General features: G+C 46.0%; 1 protein-coding gene across 1 annotated transcript in view; it reads right to left on the minus strand.

Annotated features, from left to right (window-relative positions):
* Positions 1-8,218: 8,218 nt before the first annotated feature.
* LOC149287725 (uncharacterized) overlaps positions 8,219-20,717 on the minus strand; it is a 415,509-nt gene continuing 403,010 nt past the window's right edge. Inside the window, exons 5-6 of the mRNA XM_089492576.1 lie at positions 12,431-12,949; positions 8,219-8,255 (exon numbers count right to left, since the gene is read on the minus strand). Coding sequence (XP_089348702.1) covers positions 8,219-8,255; positions 12,431-12,949 — 556 coding nt within the window. The remainder of the gene's footprint in view (positions 8,256-12,430; positions 12,950-20,717) is intronic.

Genomic DNA, 20,717 nt, shown 5'->3' on the forward strand with positions numbered 1-20,717 from the left:
AATAGTATTATTATTATTATTATTATTAACCTTTTTTTATGAAGCGCTGTAAATTTACACATCTTTTTAGTTAGACGGTTCCCTGCCCTCAGGCTTGCAATCTAAAAAGACATGACACAAAAGGAGAAGGGAGTGGTGGAGGGAAAGGGTAAGAGGTCCAGCAGTTCCTCTCTACCTCCAAGGCCTGGACCAAGGCAGATGGAGTGGAGGGAGGGCTTGGCTTCATAATGGATGGTTAATCTTCTTCCAGGGAAAATACATACTCTCAAGTAGGATAATGCATATATAGTACATAGCAATACAGGAAATGGTTAGAACAGACACCAAAAGAACATCAAATAGTAAGCGACAATTATGCAATGCCTGCGAAGGCTTCTCTGAACAGGATGGATTTCAACTCCATTTTTAAAACTGGTTAAAGAAGTGATGGCTCTTGCTTGTGGGGGAAGAAGGTTCCCGGAGTGAGGGGCAGCGAGTGAAAAGGGGCAAATACGGGATGGGGCAGAGGAAATCCTGGGCTGAGACAGCAGACCTTGACTACCAGAACGGAGGGTCCTAGTGGGAAGGTGAGGAGAAAGAAGGTCTGATAAGTAAGGAGGGGCCAGTCCATGGAGGGCTTTAAATGTAGACAGCAGGAGCTTATACTGAATGCAGAAAGGGAGAGGGAGCCAGTGAAGGGATGCCAACACAGGAGAGATGTGGTCAGAGCGGTGGGTGGAAGTGATAATGCGTGCAGCTGAATGCAAGACAGAGATTAAAGGACGGAGGTGTGAAAGAGGAAGCCCAGCCAGGAGGACATTACAGTAATCAAGTTGTGAGATCACTAGGGCATGGACCAGGATCTTGGCAGTAGAGGCGGAAAGATATGGTCGGATTTTGGCAATATTGTACAAAAAGAATCTACAAGCCTTGGCTGTGGTCTGGATCTGAGGGATACACGACAGAGAAGAGTCAAAGATAAAACCAAGACTAAGGGCTTGCTGAACTGGTTGAATGGAAATGTTGTCCACAGAGACAGAAAAGGAGTGTCGAAGCGTGGGCTTAGGAGGAAAGACAAGAAGCTCCGTCTTGGACATGTTGAGCTTCAAGCGCCAATGGTGCATCCACTGTGAGACAGATGTGGATGTGCCTTGCCTTGGGCAAGTGTAATGAATGGACTCCAGTCAATGGAGGTCTTCTTCAGGCAGTAAAGGGAGGTTTATGCAAATGCAGAGTGACATCACTGCTACAGAAGGCTCTCTTGACCAATCAGAGAGCAAGATGAAGGTTCTTCTGGAAGCTTCCGTGAGAAGGAGATATAAGGCCTGAGAGACCAAGAGACAGTTGGGGGAATTGTGTCGGTTGGAGATCGAGAGATAGAGTTAAAGAGCGGATCTTGGAAGTTAGTCTCAGAATTGGATGTTTGGGTTTATTTATTATTTTAATAGCTTGTATGAACTGAATATTATATTCTTACAAATATTGTACCTGCAAGATTCTTAATATCTTGCATGACTTATAATTTATTTATATATATCTCCTTGGAGTATCTACTACTCAACGCTCCTTTTCCACGTGTCTTGGATCGGTTGATGCTTGGGAAGATCAGTAAAGAAGGAGAAATAAGGTTCCTTAACTCATCCCAGTGTAGGTTAAGGGAAACCCTTTTAAAATTCACTGGATGATGGCAGCGTGATTTCAGGAATTTAAGGGTCTGCTGGGCTAAGAGCCATAATGTCTAAATGTCTAATTATTTGTAAGACACTTTGAAAGCCTTTTAGCTGAATAGAGGGTTATAAAAACATTATTATTATTATTATTAATATTATTATTATTATTATTATTATTATTATCATGGAAAAGACTTCTCTTAGGGTTGCCATAAATCAGAAACAACCTGGAAGCACACAACGACAACAAGAGAAGTAACACCACTAACACAAGGCATCTAGGGAGAAAGAAAGAAAGAAAGAAAGAAAGAAAGAAAGAAAGAAAGAAGGAAGGAAGGAAGGAAGGAAGGAAGGAAGGAAGGAAGACATGGGAGTTGTAGTCCTCAGTTCAGAGGGATTGGAGGGGGCCTTACTGCAGGGCTGGACCCCTCCTCTCTGCTGGGAGATCAAGTCCAGTAAATACACTGCAAATCCTATTGGCAAGATAAAAGGCTACTACTGCCCCAAATCCTTTATGAGGCCAGAAACCCCTTTGTTAGGAAGCGAACCGCGAATATATCTCAGGAAGGCTCTCTATCTCCCAAGGCCCCCTCCCTCCAGGACCTCCTTCCTCTCTTCCCCTCAGTCTCTCTGTCTCTCCCCTGAAGGCCTCAAACTGACAACTGCCAAGCGCTCAGGCAGAGGCTGCCATTTTGTGTTCTGGCAGCCATTTTGTGCTGCTTGTGACTCTGGGGAATAATTTTCCAGAACCTTCTCTGATTCCTCAGTTGAACAGAGGCTTCTCTTTCTCTCCTGAGGCTCCAGACCGAAGGAGGCCAGGCTCCTTGGGCCAAAAGGAAGGAAGTGTGTCCCTTTGTGTCTCTTTTGTGTCTCTTTTCAGAGAGGATTTTCTTATTACACAGCTCTGCTCTTTCTGGGGAACATGGTTTTAAAAGGGATCAGAAATGGGGAGGATAGTTTTAATACAATCCTCTTCATAAACATCACACTTTGGCTTCTAAAAGTAGGCTTATACCCCAAACAAGGCCAAAGTTGCTCCTTTGGGAGGTTTTAAAAGTCTCCTCAGTTTTCTTATTAAGGGATTTTAAGGGAAGAAGGAAGGAGGCAGACCAGACCATCTCATATTATTACCAAATAAACATAGAAACAAACAAGAACAACAAAAATAAGGATTAGACAGAAAAGCAAACTGCTTATTTCTTTTAAAGGAAAGCCATTATTAGGAAGGTAAAAACAAGACTTGGGTGCTTCTGCCCTTTTACAACCGACTCTGGCTCTATCTGCATTGCAGAAATAAACCAGTTCGAAACCGCTTTAACTCTCCTGGCTCCATCCTGTGGAATCCTGGGATTTGTAGTTCGTTGTGGCACCAGGAAGGAAGGAAGTGTGTCTCTTTGTGCCTCTGGCCCTCCATTTTGGGGGGAAGGAAGGAAGGAAGGAAGGAAGGAAGGAAGGAAGGGGGCTGAGGAAGGGAGGCAGGGACTCAGGGCCAGTGGGGAGGCTGGGCTTTGGGGGGTAGGAGAGAGAGGTGGGGAAAGAGACCCTCCCTTTGGGCCCTAGCTGGGGAGGGGCCAACGGTCCTTGTCTCCCCCTTTGGGAAAGCAGACCCCCTCAGCCCCCTGGACTCACTCCTGCCATTCATTCCTAGGGCTGGGACTCAGAAGAGTTTCCTAGGCATTGCCACCTTCTGCCCTCCATGGCCATTGGCACTGACCTTTTCCCCATTGCCTTCCCTCCCTCAGCCCTGTGGACCTCCTCCTCCTTCGCACTCAGAGCAACCCTTCTCTACGGCTGAAGAGACGGCCTCTAACCCAGGGAAGCTCCAGATATAAAGGACTGCAGAAGAGGCCTTTCTGGGGCTGCAGAAATCAGGGTCTTTGTACTGAACGACCCCATCCCCACAGTCACAAGCAGCACAAAATGGCCTCTGGAACACAAAATGGCTGTTGGAACACAAAATGGTTGTCCAAACACAAAATAGCCACTGGAACACAAAATGGTTGCTAGAACACAAAATGGCTGTTGGAAAACAAAATGGCCACTAGAACACAAAATGTCTGCCAGAACACAAAATTGCTGCCTCTGCCTGAGCACTTGGCAGTTGGCAGTTTGAGGGAGGGGGAGAGAGACTGAGGGAAGAGTGGAAGGAGGTCCTGGAGGGAGGGGGCCTTGGGAGATAGAGAGCCTTCCTGAGATATATTTGGGGTTTGCTTCCTAACAAAGGGGTTTCTGGCCTCATGAAGGATTTAGGGGAAACTGGATCTGAAAGGCGGTAGTAGGCTTGTCTCTTGCCAATGGGATTTAGAGTGTATTCCCTGGACTGTATCTCCCAGCATCCACAGGGCCAGAGAGAGGAGGGTCCTGCCATGCATAGGGCTGCCATCTCATGGGTCTTAGGCTCTGGGAATGTGTGCCTTTGGCCAGTGTCCGTGTGGCTGGGGCTCCAGGGTCCCTCAGTCCCTCCTGCCTTCTTCCATATTAACTGCAGGGGGAGCCTGTGAGGGTGGGGCAGGAGGCGGGGCCTTCCAGCTCCTTTGCCCTCATTGGCCAGAATGAAGAAGGGGAGGAGCTTCTGCCTCTCTATTTAGCAGTGTTGCCAATTTCGGGACTTTCACACGAAAACGGTGACTTTTCAGAGCTTTTCGTGTGATTTCCGTGCCCTCCTCTATTTCAGTGCATTTTCGGCGACTTTCAGCTCCAGCCTGAAAGCTGCCTGCAGCATGCAACCAACCCTTTGGATTGTAACAGTTTCAGCCAATCAGAAAGAGGGCTGAAGAAAAAACACACTCTCTCTCTCTCTCCAACGACTCCCTTTGAGACAGAGCCAGAAGTTCAGAACGGAGCAAAGAGCAAACCAACCAACTCTGGAATCACACTAACAGTTTTTTCAGCCAATCAGAGAGAGAGGAGGACAGTGATTGATTGCCCCCCCCCCTCAGGCATTCAGGCTCTGCTCCAGGCAAAGCGGCTGCTGGAGAGAGAGAGAGGCAGGCATTGGGCAAGCAACCAACCCAGGCACAAAGTGTTGCCCAGGAGGAGTGAGGGATTTGGCTGGCTTAATCCCAATTGCCTTGAATTTCCAAGTAAGCCATAAGTACTTTTAAGGCACACAATCACAAAGGCAATAGTTGATAATGGTATCATGGGTTGATGTTGGGACTACTGTGTGTGCCTGAGAGTGACATTTGAATTTCTGAATTCCTGAGCTTGGGCAGAGTGCCCCAAGCCTACCTCTCAGGGTTGTTGTTGTACTGTGAGGAGGACCATTTGGGTCGATGGGAGGAAAATCTAGTAGGGAAAAAGTAGAAGAATGGAGGAGAAAAAGAGGTGGAAAGGTGCTTCTGAGCATGGGCAGAGCACCTGGGTAGAATAATCAGGGATGTGTTTATCTCCATCTTCCCTCCCTTCCATGGGCTGCCCTACTAGTTAGTTGTGTGATGTGAATGTGATGTCCCTGAGACTGTGTGTGTGTGTTAGTGATTAAATATGCCTCTGAGCATGGGCAGAGCACCTGGTAAGTTGGCATCCCTGCTCTGTCTTCCAAGAAGTTTGTTTCATACTGTTTTTACTGCCATGGCCCAGTGCTATGAAATCCTGGGAATTGTAGTTTGTTGTCACACCAGAGTTTGCTGAGAGAGAAGGTTAAATGTCTCAGAAAACTAGAATTCCCAGGATTCCCTAGCACTGAGCCATGGCAATTAAAAGGGTGTCAAACTGGATTTATTTCTGCAGTGCGGTTGCATCCGAACACATTTCTATTTGGCACAAAGCTTCCTGAACCCCCTTCATGTCAAAATAAATATCTTAAAAGGACTGAAAGATTCTTTGTTTGGTTCAATGGTGATTTTGAGAGTTGAAATAAGTTACAATTATTTTTATTCAATTATATTTACGTTTATTTGCAAAACATCCGCCATTTTAACATTATGGGAATTTTCTGGGAATTGTGACTGAAAATTCAGTGTGATGTGAGGGGATTCAGCGGGTTTTGGACAAGCATTTCCGGGAATTATCTCCGAGGCTTGTTGGCAACACTGCTCCTTTCTCCCCCTGCTAGTTCCCCACCCCACACACACTTAGCCAGGTCCCCATCACAACCTAGCCTCACTCAAGACATTTGCAACATTGCCAGCTAGTTGTCTAAAACAACACTCCAAAGCAGTTAATAGGGCCCCACTTAGAAACTAACACCAACTTTAATATTCTCCCCATATACTCTCCACCCCCCACCCCCACCCCAACATCTTAGCTAACAGAACAATATAGATCAGATATCTCAAAACATACATGAAGTGATTATACATGAACTGAATATATACAGCATTATAACTGATCTCAATAACAGGTTCTGACAATATCTCCCAAGGCCCCCTCCCTCCAGGACCCCCTTCCACTCTTCCCCTCAGTCTTTCTCTCTCTCCTCTGAAGGCCTCAAACTGCCAACTGCCAAGCGCTCAGGCAGAGGCAGCCATTTTGTGTTCTGGGGGCCATTTTGTTCTGCTTGTGACTGTGGGGAATATTGTTCCAGAACCTTCTCTGAGCCTCAGTTGAACAGAGGCTTCTCTTTCTCTCCTGAGGCTCCAGAGAGAGAAGGAGGCCTGGCTCCTTGGGCCAAATGGAAGGAAGTGTGTCTCTTTGTGTGTCTAGTCCTCTCCTTTCTTGGGAGTCTCTGTGGGGCCATGAGATTTTTTGGGGAGGGGTAATCCCAGAGAAACCATGGAACCTCAGAATATGATCAAGATTACAAGGTTCTTTATGAGGAAGGAGAGGCAAACTAGGAGAGGCTGCAGCTGTTTGCTTTTGCCTGAGCCTCTGGGAAGGGCCCCTCTTCTCCTTTCTCCTTCGCTGTCTTCATGGAGGGCAGACTCCTTTTGCCCTTTGGACTCAGTTTGCAGCAATGGCAGTGAGCTCAAGAGAAGGGGATAAATTGGAAGAGGAGGAGGAGGAAGAAGAAACCAGGACATTTTAAAAGCAGCTGAGAAGATTGGAGGGCAGCGGATGAATCAGGGGGAGGGTCCCTGCCAAACTGGGAGAGTTGGAGGACATCCAGAAGGAGCTGGGCTGGAAATGGAGGAGGAGAAGGGGGCTTGCAAAATGACCTCCGTGGATGAGAAAGCTGGGCCAAGTCCATGAAATGAAATGGCCCAGTGAAATGGTGTCCATAATATAGGAGCCAGTGTGGCATACTGGTTTGAGCATAGCTAAACTATGACTCTGTAGTTCAGATTTGGAATCCCAGCTCTGCCTTGGAAGCCCATTGGGGGACTTTGGGCAAGTCACACTCTCTCAGCCTCAGGGAAAGGCAATGGGAAAACTATTCAGAAGACATTTGGCAAGGAAACCCTGTGATAGGTCTGCCTTAGGATCACCATAAATTCAAAACGACTTGGAGACACGCAATAATAACAACAACAAAAGCAATGTCTATTATATAAAATGGCAAAAACAAGAGTTGCTCTTGGAATTTACATTGTGTTTCTATGTTTTCAAGCTTTGGATGGTTCACTCCATGGGTAAAGAAATCTGTAGATAGAGAGGTCCATCATCGTCCTCATCATCATCATCATGAAAAAATAGAGGGTCTTCTTTATCAGATTTTTATCAGGATGGCGACTAAAATGGTGAAGGGTCTGGAAACCATGAAACCCTATGAGGAACGCCTTAGGGAGCTGGGGATGTTTAGCCTGGGGAAGAGAAAGTTAAGGGGTGATATGATAGCCCTGTTTAAATACTTGAAGGGATGCCATATTAAGGAGGGAGCAAGCTTGTTTTCTGCTGCTCCAGAGACTAGGACCCGGAGCAATGGATACAAGCTACAGGAAAAGAGATTCCAGCTCAACATTAGGAGAAACGTCCTGACAGTAAGGGCTGTTCGGCAGTGGAACAAATCCCCTCAGAGATTTTTGTGGAGTCTTCCTCCTTGGAGGTCTTTAAACAGAGGTTGGATGGCCATCTGTCAGGGATGCTTTGATTGAAAGTTCCTGCATGGCAGAATGGCGTTGGACTGGATGGCCCCTGCGGTCTCTTCCAACTCTACAGTTCTATGATCAAAAGTGTTAAAAATCAAACAGGAGAAAGGCACCACTGTTTTGTGCATTTTGGATGTTATTGTTTACAGTGTGGCCAAAACACCTTCTCCTGGATATGCTTTCTAGATTCCAGGATACTACATTTTTTTTAACTTTGGTGCTAAAAGGAAAAAAACCATATAGGACCAACAACAATAACACAGATACAATTAAGAGACCTGACAAAATACAAATATTCACAAGCAACAAAATTTGTGAAACATACTAAGGCAGGGTACAGGCCGCCAGAAAGAGGCACGTACCCGGTGCTACTCTTTTCTCCGCAGAAGCGCCGCAACAAACAAATTGAACAGTGCTGTTGCGGAGCAAAAAAGGAGCACGTGGAAGTGGCTCCTTTTTGTGCTGCACTTCTGCCGCCCCGAAGCACCAGCGATGGCGAGGGTACATTGCAGTTGCGCCTCCCTGTTTGGAGGTGGCACATCTGCAATGTCACCATTATGCGCCGCGTATGGTGGGTGTGCTGCAGCTGCGGCGCCCTCGTCACTTGCGAGGGTTGCCATCTGTGTGGGCACTCCGCCTACCAGGCAACCCTCACACGTGACGAGGGTGCCTCAAAGGCTTCTAAAGGCTTCTAAAAACTGATCAAAGCAGCTAACAGTAAAAGCACTGGTAAAACACAATAACAACTTGTCATTGTTGGGTCCCAAACCCTCCCAATTCCTCCCATCCACAATAAAATACAATTAAATTCTTAAACAATTATGAAAACAATTATTAAAAATAGGGCAGAAGCAGTTAGAGCAGTTGCTGAACAATTCAATTAATAAGAGATTGCTGGAATGCTAATCTGGAAAGAGATATGTCTTGATGAGATTTTTAAAGCCTTAAAGACTGGTGATATATCGGATCTCTTCTGGAGGCTGTTCCATAACTTGGGAGAAGGTCCTTTGTGTACCTGCAAAGAGCCTTGTTATTGCTGGCTGCAGTAAGTTTTTACTAGAGGACCTCAAAGTGTGGGGCAGATTGTATGGGAGAAGGGTATCCCGTAAGTAAGATGGACCCAAGGCATGGAGGGCTTTAAAGGTTATAACCAAGACCTTGTACTGTCCCAGGAAATTAATGGGCAGCCATTATAGGTGTGATATGGACACCTCTAGATATTCCATTGACCACTCTGGCTGCTATATTTTGGATTAGTTGAAGTTTCCGGACAAAGTGCAAGGGTAGCCCTATGTAGAGCTCATTGCAGAAGTCAAGACATGAGGTTACCAGCACATGCATCATAGTTTTCATGTCCTCAGGTTCCAGGAAGAGGCGCAGTTGGCGTATCAACCAAAGCTAACAACAGGCACTCCTTGCTGTCGCATCTATCTGAGATGACATCTGGAGTGACAGATTCAGGAGCACCCCCAAACTGCAAACATAGTCCTTTAGGGGAAGTGCGACCGCTTCCAGGACCGGATGTCAAACCTCCATACCTGGATTAGAACCTCCAACAATCAGCACCTCCGTTTTATCTGGATTCAGTTTCAGTCTGTTTTTCCTCATCCAGCCCATTACTGCCCCAAGACATTCATTCAGAGGGGAGATGCCTTCCTTAGTTGACGCTGAGATATCTCTGGGTGTCATGACAATACTGATAGCACCCCGCCCCATGCCTCTGGATGATCTCTCAGCGGTTTCATGTAGATATTAAACAGCATTGAAAGAAAGCATTCTTAAAGTTGTGTATAGATGGTACCTCACACCATACAACTTGCAGGCCTTACTAAGAGCCCCACGTATGCTGTTGGAGAGGATGTAATAATAGAGGTACCTTCCTGCACAGGTGGTACGATTGTCCAAGTGTATTTGCATTTTGGCATTCAGTAGTTAACTTAGTTTCAGAAATCAATGATCAAAAGATTGTCCCTTCTCCAGAACTTTTATTGCTTTCAGTGTTTATTAATGAAAACAAGACATTACACAATAAAGATAGTGTGGCATTTTTGTTGGCATTGGCCAGGATTGAAATTGCCAGGGCTTGGAAAACTGGAAAGGTCAATATGACTGATTGGTGGTCAGGATTTTGGGTTTATGGAAAAGCTCACTGATCAATCCAGAAGGTTGTGGAGGGGAATCTTCCTCTGCCTTTTGAAGAACGATGGTCCCCACTTATATCTGATCTCAACAACATAGGAGCAGAAGTGGGCCTTCCTTTGTAATAGGATTCCCTTTCGAGGACTGAACTGGTGCAAAGAAGGTATCTCTCTCTCTTCTGAGTCCATCCCTGTTTTTATGTAATGTTGCCCTTTTACATCCCATGTGACCTTGAATTTTTGAAGTTGGTTTTTAAGGTTTAAGAAAAAACAGCATTAGTGACAGGACGAAGCCCTGAGGAACGCCAGATTTAAGCTCCCTTTTAGAAGAGCAACTGTCCCCAAGCATCTCCATCTGGAATCTACTTGAGAGATAGGACCAGAACCACCGCAACGCATTGCCCCCGATCCCCAATTCCCTGAGGCTTTCCAGAAAGATGCCATGGTTGATGGTATCGAAGGCCGCTGAGAGATCCAAAAGCATCAACAGGGTCACACTTCACATGTCGATGCTCAAGCAAAGATCATCTACTAAGGCGACCATAACAGTTTCGACTCCGTATCCCACCCTGAAGCCAGTTTGAAACAGGTCCAGATAATCTGTTTCTTCCAAGACTACTTGGAGATGAAGAGCAACTGCCCTCTCAGTCACCTTGTTTAGAAATATAAGATGGGAGACCGGTCTGTAATTGTTCATCTCCAAGGGATCTAGGGAGGGCTTTTACATAAACAGCCGTAACACCCCTTCTTTTAAGCCAGATGGAAAATAGCCCTCCCTAAGAGATGCATCTATGATATATCTCAGGTGAGTCCCAAGTACATCTCCTCCTTGGATGACCAGCCATGAAGGGCAAGGGTCCAGAGGGCAAGTTGTCTTCTTCTCATTTCCAGGGAGCGTGACCACCTCCTTAGTACTCACAGATTCAAATTGATCCGGTATGATCTCATTCACAGAGTCACTGGGCACCTGACCCATGGCCTCTGCAATAATGCTGGCATCCAAGTCAGGTCTTATCATTTAAAGCAGGGGTCCTCAAAGTCCAGCCCTCCAGATGTTTTGGACTTCAGCTCCCAGAATCTCAGATCATTGGCCAAGCTGTCAGGGAGGGCATTATGAGGTAGGAAGGAAATTTGCATGTGGATGATGATTGGCTGAGGGACAAAAAGGAAGGAGGAGCCTTTGTGGGGCTCTGTAAGTCTATTCAGATTGACTGTAGACTACTGAGGTAGGAAGAAAATTTGCATGTGTGTGGTGATTGGCTGAGGCTTCTGGGAGATGAAGTCCAAAACCCCCTCCCCTCCATGGCCATGCCTCTCTCCAATGGTCCCCACAGCGTCTATTCTCATAATAACCCCCCAAGTACCTGGGACCCAAGGAATCCTCCTAGTAGGGGGCAGGGAACGAAAGAGGGAGAGAAGACCTGGCAGGCCCCCTGCCTTTCTTTGGGAGAAGAAGAGGGGTTTCCTTCCTTCTTATAACCCCCCAAGGGCCCCCCAGAAGACCCTCCAGCCATTCCTCTGAATGAACAAGGGCTCTCCCCACTTCCCTCCCTCCATAAGAACAGACTGTGAGGGCAGCCATGGCTTCAGGGGCTGAGACTGTGCATGCACACATGCGCCAAAAGGCACTCTCCTGAGCATGCGCAGGGATTGCCAGGTCCTAGATGCTGCTGCTTGTTCTGCTGGCGGCCTTTGTGGGAAAGGAAGGTATGCGCCAGGGGTTCAGCAGCCTCCCCTTCCTTCCCTCATTTCTTCCTTTGAGGAGATCGCAATGGAGGCCAAGGTGCAGAGCTGGACTCAGGAGGGAAAGCCAGGAAAGGAAGGCACTAGTTTTGAAATATAGCTGTCTCTGTGTATCCTGTATGTTTGTGTGTTTCTGTGCACGTATGTGTGTGTGTGCCCCTTCTGTTCTTATGGCTGGGAATGGAGCTGAGGACTGAGGAGAGAAGAAAGGCTCAGTTTTGGGCAAATTCAGAACTTCTGTGCATCAAAGAGTCCAGTGTGTTGAAATAGCAAATAACTTTATTGAGAACACACAGAAACCCAGTGTTTAAGCCAGAACTGCCCACTCCAATCCATACAATACACTAAAACCCCAAATGTTCAACATCACCCTCTTCCAAACCTAGCCTCACCCCCAATTCCCACAGTCTATGCCCCACAGGTAAAAAGGCCCCCTTTGCCATTCCCACAAACTAGCCCTTTCTGTTAATACCCCAAAATGTTCTTCAGACAACATCTCACACTTTGCAAAAGATATCATTCCCATAACTATTCTATCCAGCTGCAACAAATCCCACCCCTCATCTACCTAATCTATACCACAATCCACGAGAAATATACAACCCAAAGCAATTACCTATACTATTACCAATTAAAACCTAAACTTAACAAAATATGACTTTAAAACATAAACATACATATGGACAGACAAAGCTAATAAACAAAATCATAAGGGCTTTTTCTTATTACCACAGGATTAAAAATATATTTTTTGTACTCCTTCTTGACAAATATAATGTTAGTTCATTACTGGGATTTCTGTAGCTTCTCTCCTGTGTGGCCTCTCTCATGTTTCACTTGGGCTGACTTGTCAGAAAAACATTTCCCACAATGCTGGCATTTGTATGGCTTCTCTCCTGTGTGGATTCTCTGATGTGTCACTAGGACTGACTTCATATAAAAACATTTCCCACATTGCTGGCATTTGTATGGCTTCTCTCCCGTGTGGAGTCTCTGATGTTTCACTAGGTCTGACTTCATAGAAAAACATTTCCCACAATGCTGGCATTTGTATGGCTTCTCTCCTGTGTGGACTCTCTGATGTTTCACTAGGTCTGACTTCATAGAAAAACATTTCCCACAATGCTGGCATTTGTATGGCTTCTCTCCTGTGTGGACTCTTTGATGTACCACTAGGTGTGACTTCTGAGAAAAACCTTTTCCACAATGCTGGCATTTGTATGGCTTCTCTCCTGTGTGGACTCTTTGATGTCTCACTAGGTGTGACTTCATATAAAAACATTTCCCACAATGCTGGCATTTGTATGGCTTCTCTCCAGTGTGGACTCTCTGATGTGTCACTAGGACTGACTTCTGAGAAAGACATTTCCCACAATGCTGGCATTTGTATGGCTTCTCTCCTGTATGGACCCTTCGATGCATGACAAGGATTGACTTGTAAGCAAAATGTCTCCCACAATGCTGGCATTTATGTGACTTCTTTCCTGTGTGGATTCTCTCATGACTCAAATATTTTTCTGTAAAGAAGCACAGTGACAGATAAGACTGAAAATCAGTGTTAAGGGAGGAGGGTGTTACCCATGATTTAGACCTCATTAACCCCTCCTTATTAGAAATTAAATTAAGAGAGTTTCTGTTAGTAACCCAAGGATGACCATACTACTTATGCCCCTAAATCCATGGAACAATTGTATCTTTATTTATAGGAGTTAACAAAGAAGAGATTGGAGGGGGACTTAAGGGAATCACTGGAAGCAGATAGTCAGAAAAAGGAATGTTGCAAAAATATTCTATTAAACATGTGGAGAAATAGTTTGATTGGCAAGTGGCATTATATCCCATGAGACTGCCATAAAGTCCTGAGTCAGAGACCAAGGCATGATGGAAGCTAACTGCAGAGGTCCCTTCATGCTGTGTGGCACCAGGAGATGACTCACAACTAATACAGTATACAGCTCACATGTGGATTGGTGTGGATTAGAGTTGTGTGTACAAGAGATGGTGAAGTAGATGGAAGTCAGAGAGGAGAGCTTGCAAATAATTGTATTATTAGGAGCAGGTAACTGTTAAAGTTGCCAGATATTGTGCATCTGCGATTATTTGTAGCAGATTTTTTTTTGGAACAGATGTAGAAACACCCATGTAATATCTTGAAATAATTATGACCAAGAGTCAGGTTATTACATTTTTATACAACTTCCATTTTGGAATTAATAGGATTGTATACGGTGTTTTCTGCACTATATCCATTTGACTGTTCTGTTTTATATGAATCATTTTAGAAGTTTGAAGTTAATGAGTGGGTTGCCACTATAAACACTATAAACACGCCATGTGCAGCTTGTATTCTGCTTGAAATGTTATATAACTCAGCTTGGGAGATACTCGATTAGGATACAACTTTCTAAGCAACCGTGCCAAAGCGACTATTTTAAGTCTATATTTCTCAAAGTTATTTGGGACAATTTTTACCTGCCAGGTTTAGGATTTCATTTTATGGATTGATGTTTACCCTTATTGCTACAATACAAATTACTTCTTGTGATGCTTTGTGTGTTTTTCAAGCTAGGCGATCCTGGCTTTGCTCCTGCCTTCCCCTCCTGGATCCCAGAGGCCTGATCCCCTTCCTTTTCTCCTTTCACTCTCCAACCTTCCCTCTTGCCCATCTGCACTGCTTTACCATTTCATCTTCAGCATCTCTTCCCTGCCTTTCTGTTTTTCACATTGCCTCCATCTCTCTATCACAGACACACATCCACAGAGTGTGATGCACAAAAGGGACACTTTGAGGCTCATTTCTTGAGAAAGGCAAGACAATCAATATATACAACTAATGCATTAGGAAAGGCAGAACAAGGAGTCTGGGACCTGGTTTCTGATGTTAGTGAGGGTCAAGTGTGAGGGATGAGCCTTAAAACAACCTTAAGGCATCTCTAAGACAGAGATGGACTACTGTTGGGAAGTGGGGTGGTCACATTGGACCCCAGGGGATCTCAGGGGAAACCCCAAATTGTGTTGCCTAAAAATATGGTATAATGTTTTGCCCCTCAATATCCCACAGCATCCCTTTGTGGAAGTGGAGGCCATTTTGCCACTGTTGGGCCCTCTCTGATCCATTGCAGGGCCAAGGGAGGCCTTTTTCCCATGAAGCCTCTCCAGAGCCTCAAAAGGCTGGAAGAGGGGCCACAAAAGCCAAGAAACTTGCTCAGGAAAGGGCTGAGGACCATTTAGGGGCAAAAAGCATTAATCTCCATGGCTCCTTCCCACAAAATTCCAGAATTGGCAGTTTAGGATTGGATATTGAGAATCCTTACAAAGTGGAGAACAATAGTGCCTCACTAAAACTAGAAATTCCAAGATTCCACAGGAAGTTGTTATGACAAATTACGTGTGAAAGGGAACTAGGAATGGTAGTAGAGCACAAGTTGAACATGTGTCAACAGTGTGATGCAGCAGCTAAAAAGGCCAATGTGATCCTAGGCTGTATCAATAGGAGTATAGTGTCAAGGTCAAGGGAAGTAATAGTTCCACTCTATTCTGTTTTGGTCAGGGCTCACTTGCAATGATCCTGTGTCCAGTTCTGGGCACCACAATTCAAACAGATGTTGAGAAACTGGAGCATGTCCAGAGGAACGAAACAAAAATGGTGAATGGTCTGGAAACCATGCTCTCTGAGGAATGACTTAGGGAGCTGGGTATGTTTAGCTTGGAGAAGAGAAGGTTAAGAGTGGATATGACAGCCCTGTTCAAGTATTTGAAGAGATACTGAGTATGCAGCAAGCTTGCTTTCTGCTGCTCTAAAGCAAAGGACACAGAACAATGGACGCAAGTGTTAGGAAGGATCGAATCAGAGGAATTTAATTAGCTCAAATTTACAAGAGGCGTGTCCTAACAACGCATGCAGCGGATTGGGTCCCTATGTGTATACCAGAGGTCATATAGTCCAACCCCAAGAAACAGAGACTGCAATGTCAATGAGTTGCAAATAAAATATAAACATTTATTAAAGCCACACGACCAAAAAGGGATCACACACGCACACGCACATTCAATGCTAAAGCAAGGGAGGGGAAGAGTTGGGGGTAAAAGAGAAAGGATAGAGGCACCGTTGAAATATTTATCTTAGGAGTCTTCTCCAAGTGACAGATGTCAGGGATGTTGGTAAGTGAACACGGCAGCAGGGAGCAGAAAGCAAGCGGCAACCGCGATGGCTAGGAGCTAAGTTCCAGCGGGCTAAGCTAACAAGAGGCCCGAAAGAGACAGTGGGCTTTGGCTTGCCCAAGTGATTTCAGCAGGGCACAGTGCCCAAGAGAGCTCCGGAGCGATTGCTCAACAGAGTTGAGGTTTGGAACTGTAGCTCACAAAGCCCAAAGGAGGGCTGGAATCTGGGTCTTATTTATACTGCGAAACGTAGGTCTTCATGGCTATCTATTGACTAAGACTAAAGTTAAACAATGGATACACAAAAGGGTCTGCCACTTCTTTGGGAGAAGACTACTATGTAGATGGCTGGGTACTTAATACCATCAATAGGTGAGGCAAACTTCCTTTGCCTGCGACAACGGCAACTCCCAGAACTGGTTTTAAAGGTTTAAATCTACCTTTCTGCTTTAGCCATGGCCTGCTAGGCTTGTCTGGCTACGTGGTCAGCTCGCTTTTGGGATAATGGCGGCTGTGATGGGGTCAGTCAGGGGTCATGATTTTTGATCGCTTGGTACCCAAAATTTATATAAATCCAAACTCGATTACACAAGCCACAGGAAAAAAGGTTCCACCAAAATATTAGGAGGAACTTCCTGACAATAAGAGCTATTCAACAGTGGAATATACTCCATCAGAGCATGGTGGCATCACATTATGGTTATTATTATTATTATTTTCAAATTAATGGACATGGAACAATGGATGCAAGCCACAGGGACAAGAGATTCCACTTAAACCTTAGGAGGAACTTCTTGACAGTAAGAGCTCTTCAAAAGTGGAATATACTCCCTCAGAGTTTAGTGGAGTCTCTTTATTTGGAGGTCTTTAAACAGAGGCTGGATGGCCATCTCTTGGGGGTGCTTTGAATGTCTATTCCTGCATGGCAGAATATTGAACCGGATGGTCCTTGTGGTCTATTTCAACTCTTTGATTTTATAATTCTAACGTTAAATCATAGCACTCTGACAGTGAATTATGAAAGGGCCCTCAGTCTTCAAAGGAAGTGAAATGGATTCAGGTTCCTTACCCACAGAGGCTACATTTCCATAATTCTCCATCATCACATAACTGTACATCAGTCTCTGTTTCTTCGTTAGCAGTTTCCATTCCTCCTCAGTGAAATATACAGCCACATCCGCAAAGGTCACCTGCAATAGAAAATAGCCCTGATCCAGAGAGTGACTAAACAAAAGGGGAGGAAAGCACATTGTGCATTGCAAATATTATTTCAACACTTCAGAATCCAGTCCAGGAAATAAACTTTAAATTCTGCAAGACAGCAAAAAGCTACAGCCTTTGAGATCCAGTTTGTCTCGAATCCTTTCAATATAATATACAATATGATAAACAATATAATTTCGGCCATTTCTGGAATATGATTGATTGATTAACATACTGGCTATTCCAACATGTATATTAGTTTTCATTTAGCCATATTTCACCTAATTTCAGAGGCAAATTTCATTTTTAATAAACAGTTCTGGGGAGTACTCTGGGATTCAGGGCCACTGGGCCCACCCTCAATTTAAGTCCAGAGATATTCTTCCATATCATCCAGCATTTCACAGATGGGGAAAGCAACACACATGTGGACAAGCAACACCAGAAGTGGGTCAAGATGGCCAAAGTTGTTAATGATAAAGATCACACAAGGTCAGAGGCCGTCTCCTCAGCCGTAGAGAAGGGTTGCTCTGAGTGCGAAGGAGGAGGAGGTCCACAGGGCTGAGGGAGGGAAGGCAATGGGGAAAGGTCAGTGCCAATGGCCATGGAGGGCAGAAGGTGACCATGCCTAGGAAACTCCTCTGAGTCCCAGCCATTCTAGGAATGAGTGACAGGAGTGAGTCCAGGGGGCTGAGGGGGTCCTCTTTCCCAAAGGGGGAGGCAAGGACCAGTGGGACCCCCCCATCTAGGGCCCAAAGGGAGGGTCTCTGTCCCAACTCTCTCTTCCAGTCCCCAAAGCCCAGGTTCCTCACTGGCCCTGAGTCCCCAGAACATTATTCCCCACAGTCCCAAGCAGCACAAAATGGCCACCAGAACAGAAAATGGCCGCCTCTTCCTCAGCGCTTTGCAGTTGGCAGTTTGAGGCCTTCAGGGAACCCAAAATGGAGGATGAAAGGGCCTCAAAGTTGGAAGGGCCCCAAACAGGATTTCTGATCCTAAAGAAAGGTTTTCCTGATCGCACCCGATGGCTGTGAGAACACAAAAAGTCCCCAAACAGTCCCTTATCCTTGTTTGTTTGTTTATATGTTTGCTTGTTTGTTTCATTCTTGATAATATGAGATGGTCTGGTCTTCCTTCTTGCCTGAAAATCTATTAATAAGGAAACTGGGGAGACAATTAAAAACTCCCAAAGGAGCTCCTTTTGGCCTTTTTTGGGGAACAAGCCTCCTCTTAGAAGCCAAAGCCCAATGTTTGTGAAGAATAAGAATAAGGCTTGTATTAAAACTATCCTCCCCATTTCTGATCCCTTTTAAAACCGATGTTCCCCAGAAGGAGAAGAGCTCTGAAATAAGAAAACCCTCTCAGAAAAGAGACACACTTCCTTCCTTTTGGCCCAAGGAGCCTGGCCTCCTTCTGACTCTGGAGCCTCAGGAGAGAAAGAGAAGCCTCTGTTCAACTGAGGCCTCAGAGAAGGTTCTGGAACATTATTCCCCACAGTCACAAGCAGCACAAAATGAACACCAAAACACAAAATGGCTGCCAGAACACAAGGAGGCTGGGAGTGAGACTCCAGCCAATCAGGGCCAGGGATGGTGGGAGGAACTGGGATTCCAGCCAATCAGAGCCATGGATGGTGGGAGGGACTGGGATTCCAGCCAATCAGAGCCAGGGACGGTGGGAGGGACTGGGATTCCAGCCAATCAGAGCCAGGGATGTTGGGAGGGAAGGAGATTCCAGCCAATCAGGGCCAGGGACGGTGGGAGGGACTCAGATTCCAGCCAATCAGAGCCAGGGATGGTGGGAGGGACTGGGATTCCAGCCAATCAGGGCCCGGGACGGTGGGAGGGACTGGGATTCCAGCCAATCAGGGCCAGGGGTGGTGGGAGGCGAAGGGGATTCCAGCCAATTAGGGCCAGGGATGGTGGGAGGGGCTGAGATTCCAGCCAATCAGGGCCAGGGTTGATGGGAGGGACTGGGATTCCAGCCAATCAGGGCCCGGGACAGTGGGAGGGACTGGGATTCCAGCCAATCAGGGCCAGGGATGGTGGGAGAGAAGGGGATTCCAGACAATCAGGGCCAGGGGTGGTGGGAGGGACTGGGATTCCAGCCAATCAGGGCCAGGGGTGGTGGGAGGGGAAGGGGATTCCAGCCAATCAGGGCCAGGGATGGTGGGAGGGAAGGGGATTCCAGCCAATCAGGGCCAGGGGTGGTGGGAGGGACTGGGATTCCAGCCAATCAGGGCCAGGGGTGGTGGGAGGGGAAGGGGATTCCAGCCAATCAGGGCCAGGGATGTTGGGAGGGGCTGAGATTCCTGCCAATCAGGGCCCAGGATGGTGGGAGGGACTGGGATTCCAGACAATCAGGACCAGGGATGGTGGGAGGGACTGGGATTCCAGACAATCAGGACCAGGGATGGTGGGAGGGACTGGGATTCCAGACAATCAGAGCCAGGGATTGTGGGAGGGAAGGGGATTCCAGCCAATCAGGGCCAGGGGTGGTGGGAGGGACTGAGATTCCAGCCAATCAGGGCCTGGGACGGTGGGAGGGACTGAGATTCCAGCCAATCAGAGCCAGGGATGGCTCATAAAGGTATAAGTCTGAGTGCACTTAGATAGAGATGCCTACACATACATATACATATATATACACAGATGTACAGATGTATATGCACAAACACGCATGCACACATCCATCTGTTGTTCTCCATTGTTCTGGTTCATTGATGCTGGAGAAGAGGCCCTGCCTCCAGCGGAACCAGAGGCTGCAGGAGATGAGGAGAAGGACTCCTTGCCCGATGCATTGCTCACCTGGAGGGCCAGCACCAGGAAGGCCAGTCCCCCCACCTTCACAAAGGCCCCATTCCCACTCCCTCATTTGCCCTGGATAGAACTGGGCAGATCCAGGTGCCCCCATATCGAATCTCCCCGGAAACAAGTTCCTACTACCCTTTACCTCAGTCGGGGTAATCTACCCCCTGAACTTGATCTGATCATGACTGGGGCTGAGTTCATATTTGCCAGCAGCAGGGAAGAGCCAGTTGTTTCCAAAAAGAAAGGGTCAATAGTACGCTTTCAGAAAAACCGCACTAAGGGGGATTTGCCCTGGATCTCTTTGCAAGCCCCTGATCGAGTTGTGTTAAAATCGGCGCGAGTGTGAACTTCCAACTTTTAAACCGGTTTGGGAACCGGGGTAAAATGTAGTCTGAATGGCCCCTACATTTAAGGGTGAAGGGAGCAAGAAACAACAAGCAAAGTCTAAACACTTCCTTTGACCATTGCAGCGTTGGAGTGTGTCGCCACCCTCGAACTGCCAATCGCTCACCTGCAGCAAGGCCAGGAGCAGCACAGAATGTGGCTATACAACTCAGTGTATGGCGCTCCCCACAACAATGATGTGGTTTATTACACCGTGTATCGTACATATTATATATGATGTGGGTCTTCCTTTTTTTATTTTCACTTTTTTTATTACACTGAAATATTCCCATGATAGTATTGAAATTACCAAATATCGACCAAATATTAACTATTAATTTAATAGAATGTTATCACCCTTTTCTTCAAATGTTTTAAGACAACTCCATTCCATTTCTAAATCTTCTTTTGATTTCCCTCTTAGTAAGGCAGAAACTATATCCATATTTCTAGCTTCATATATCTTAATTAACCAATCTTCGATAGAAGGATTAACTGTAGATTTCCAAACTTGAGCAAATAAGATCCTTGCACATGAGACCATATATAAAACAATTCTATTGTATTTTACTGACTTTGTGTTGTGTGTCATGTTAAGTAAAAATAAATTTGGTTCAAAGGGTTTATATCAAGAATGTTTTGGATGGTTCCATGAATCCT

Source organism: Sceloporus occidentalis, unplaced genomic scaffold (assembly GCF_023333645.1).
Source record: "Sceloporus occidentalis isolate IW3139 unplaced genomic scaffold, rSceOcc1.0.p SCAF_57, whole genome shotgun sequence".
Lineage (NCBI taxonomy): Eukaryota > Metazoa > Chordata > Lepidosauria > Squamata > Phrynosomatidae > Sceloporus > Sceloporus occidentalis.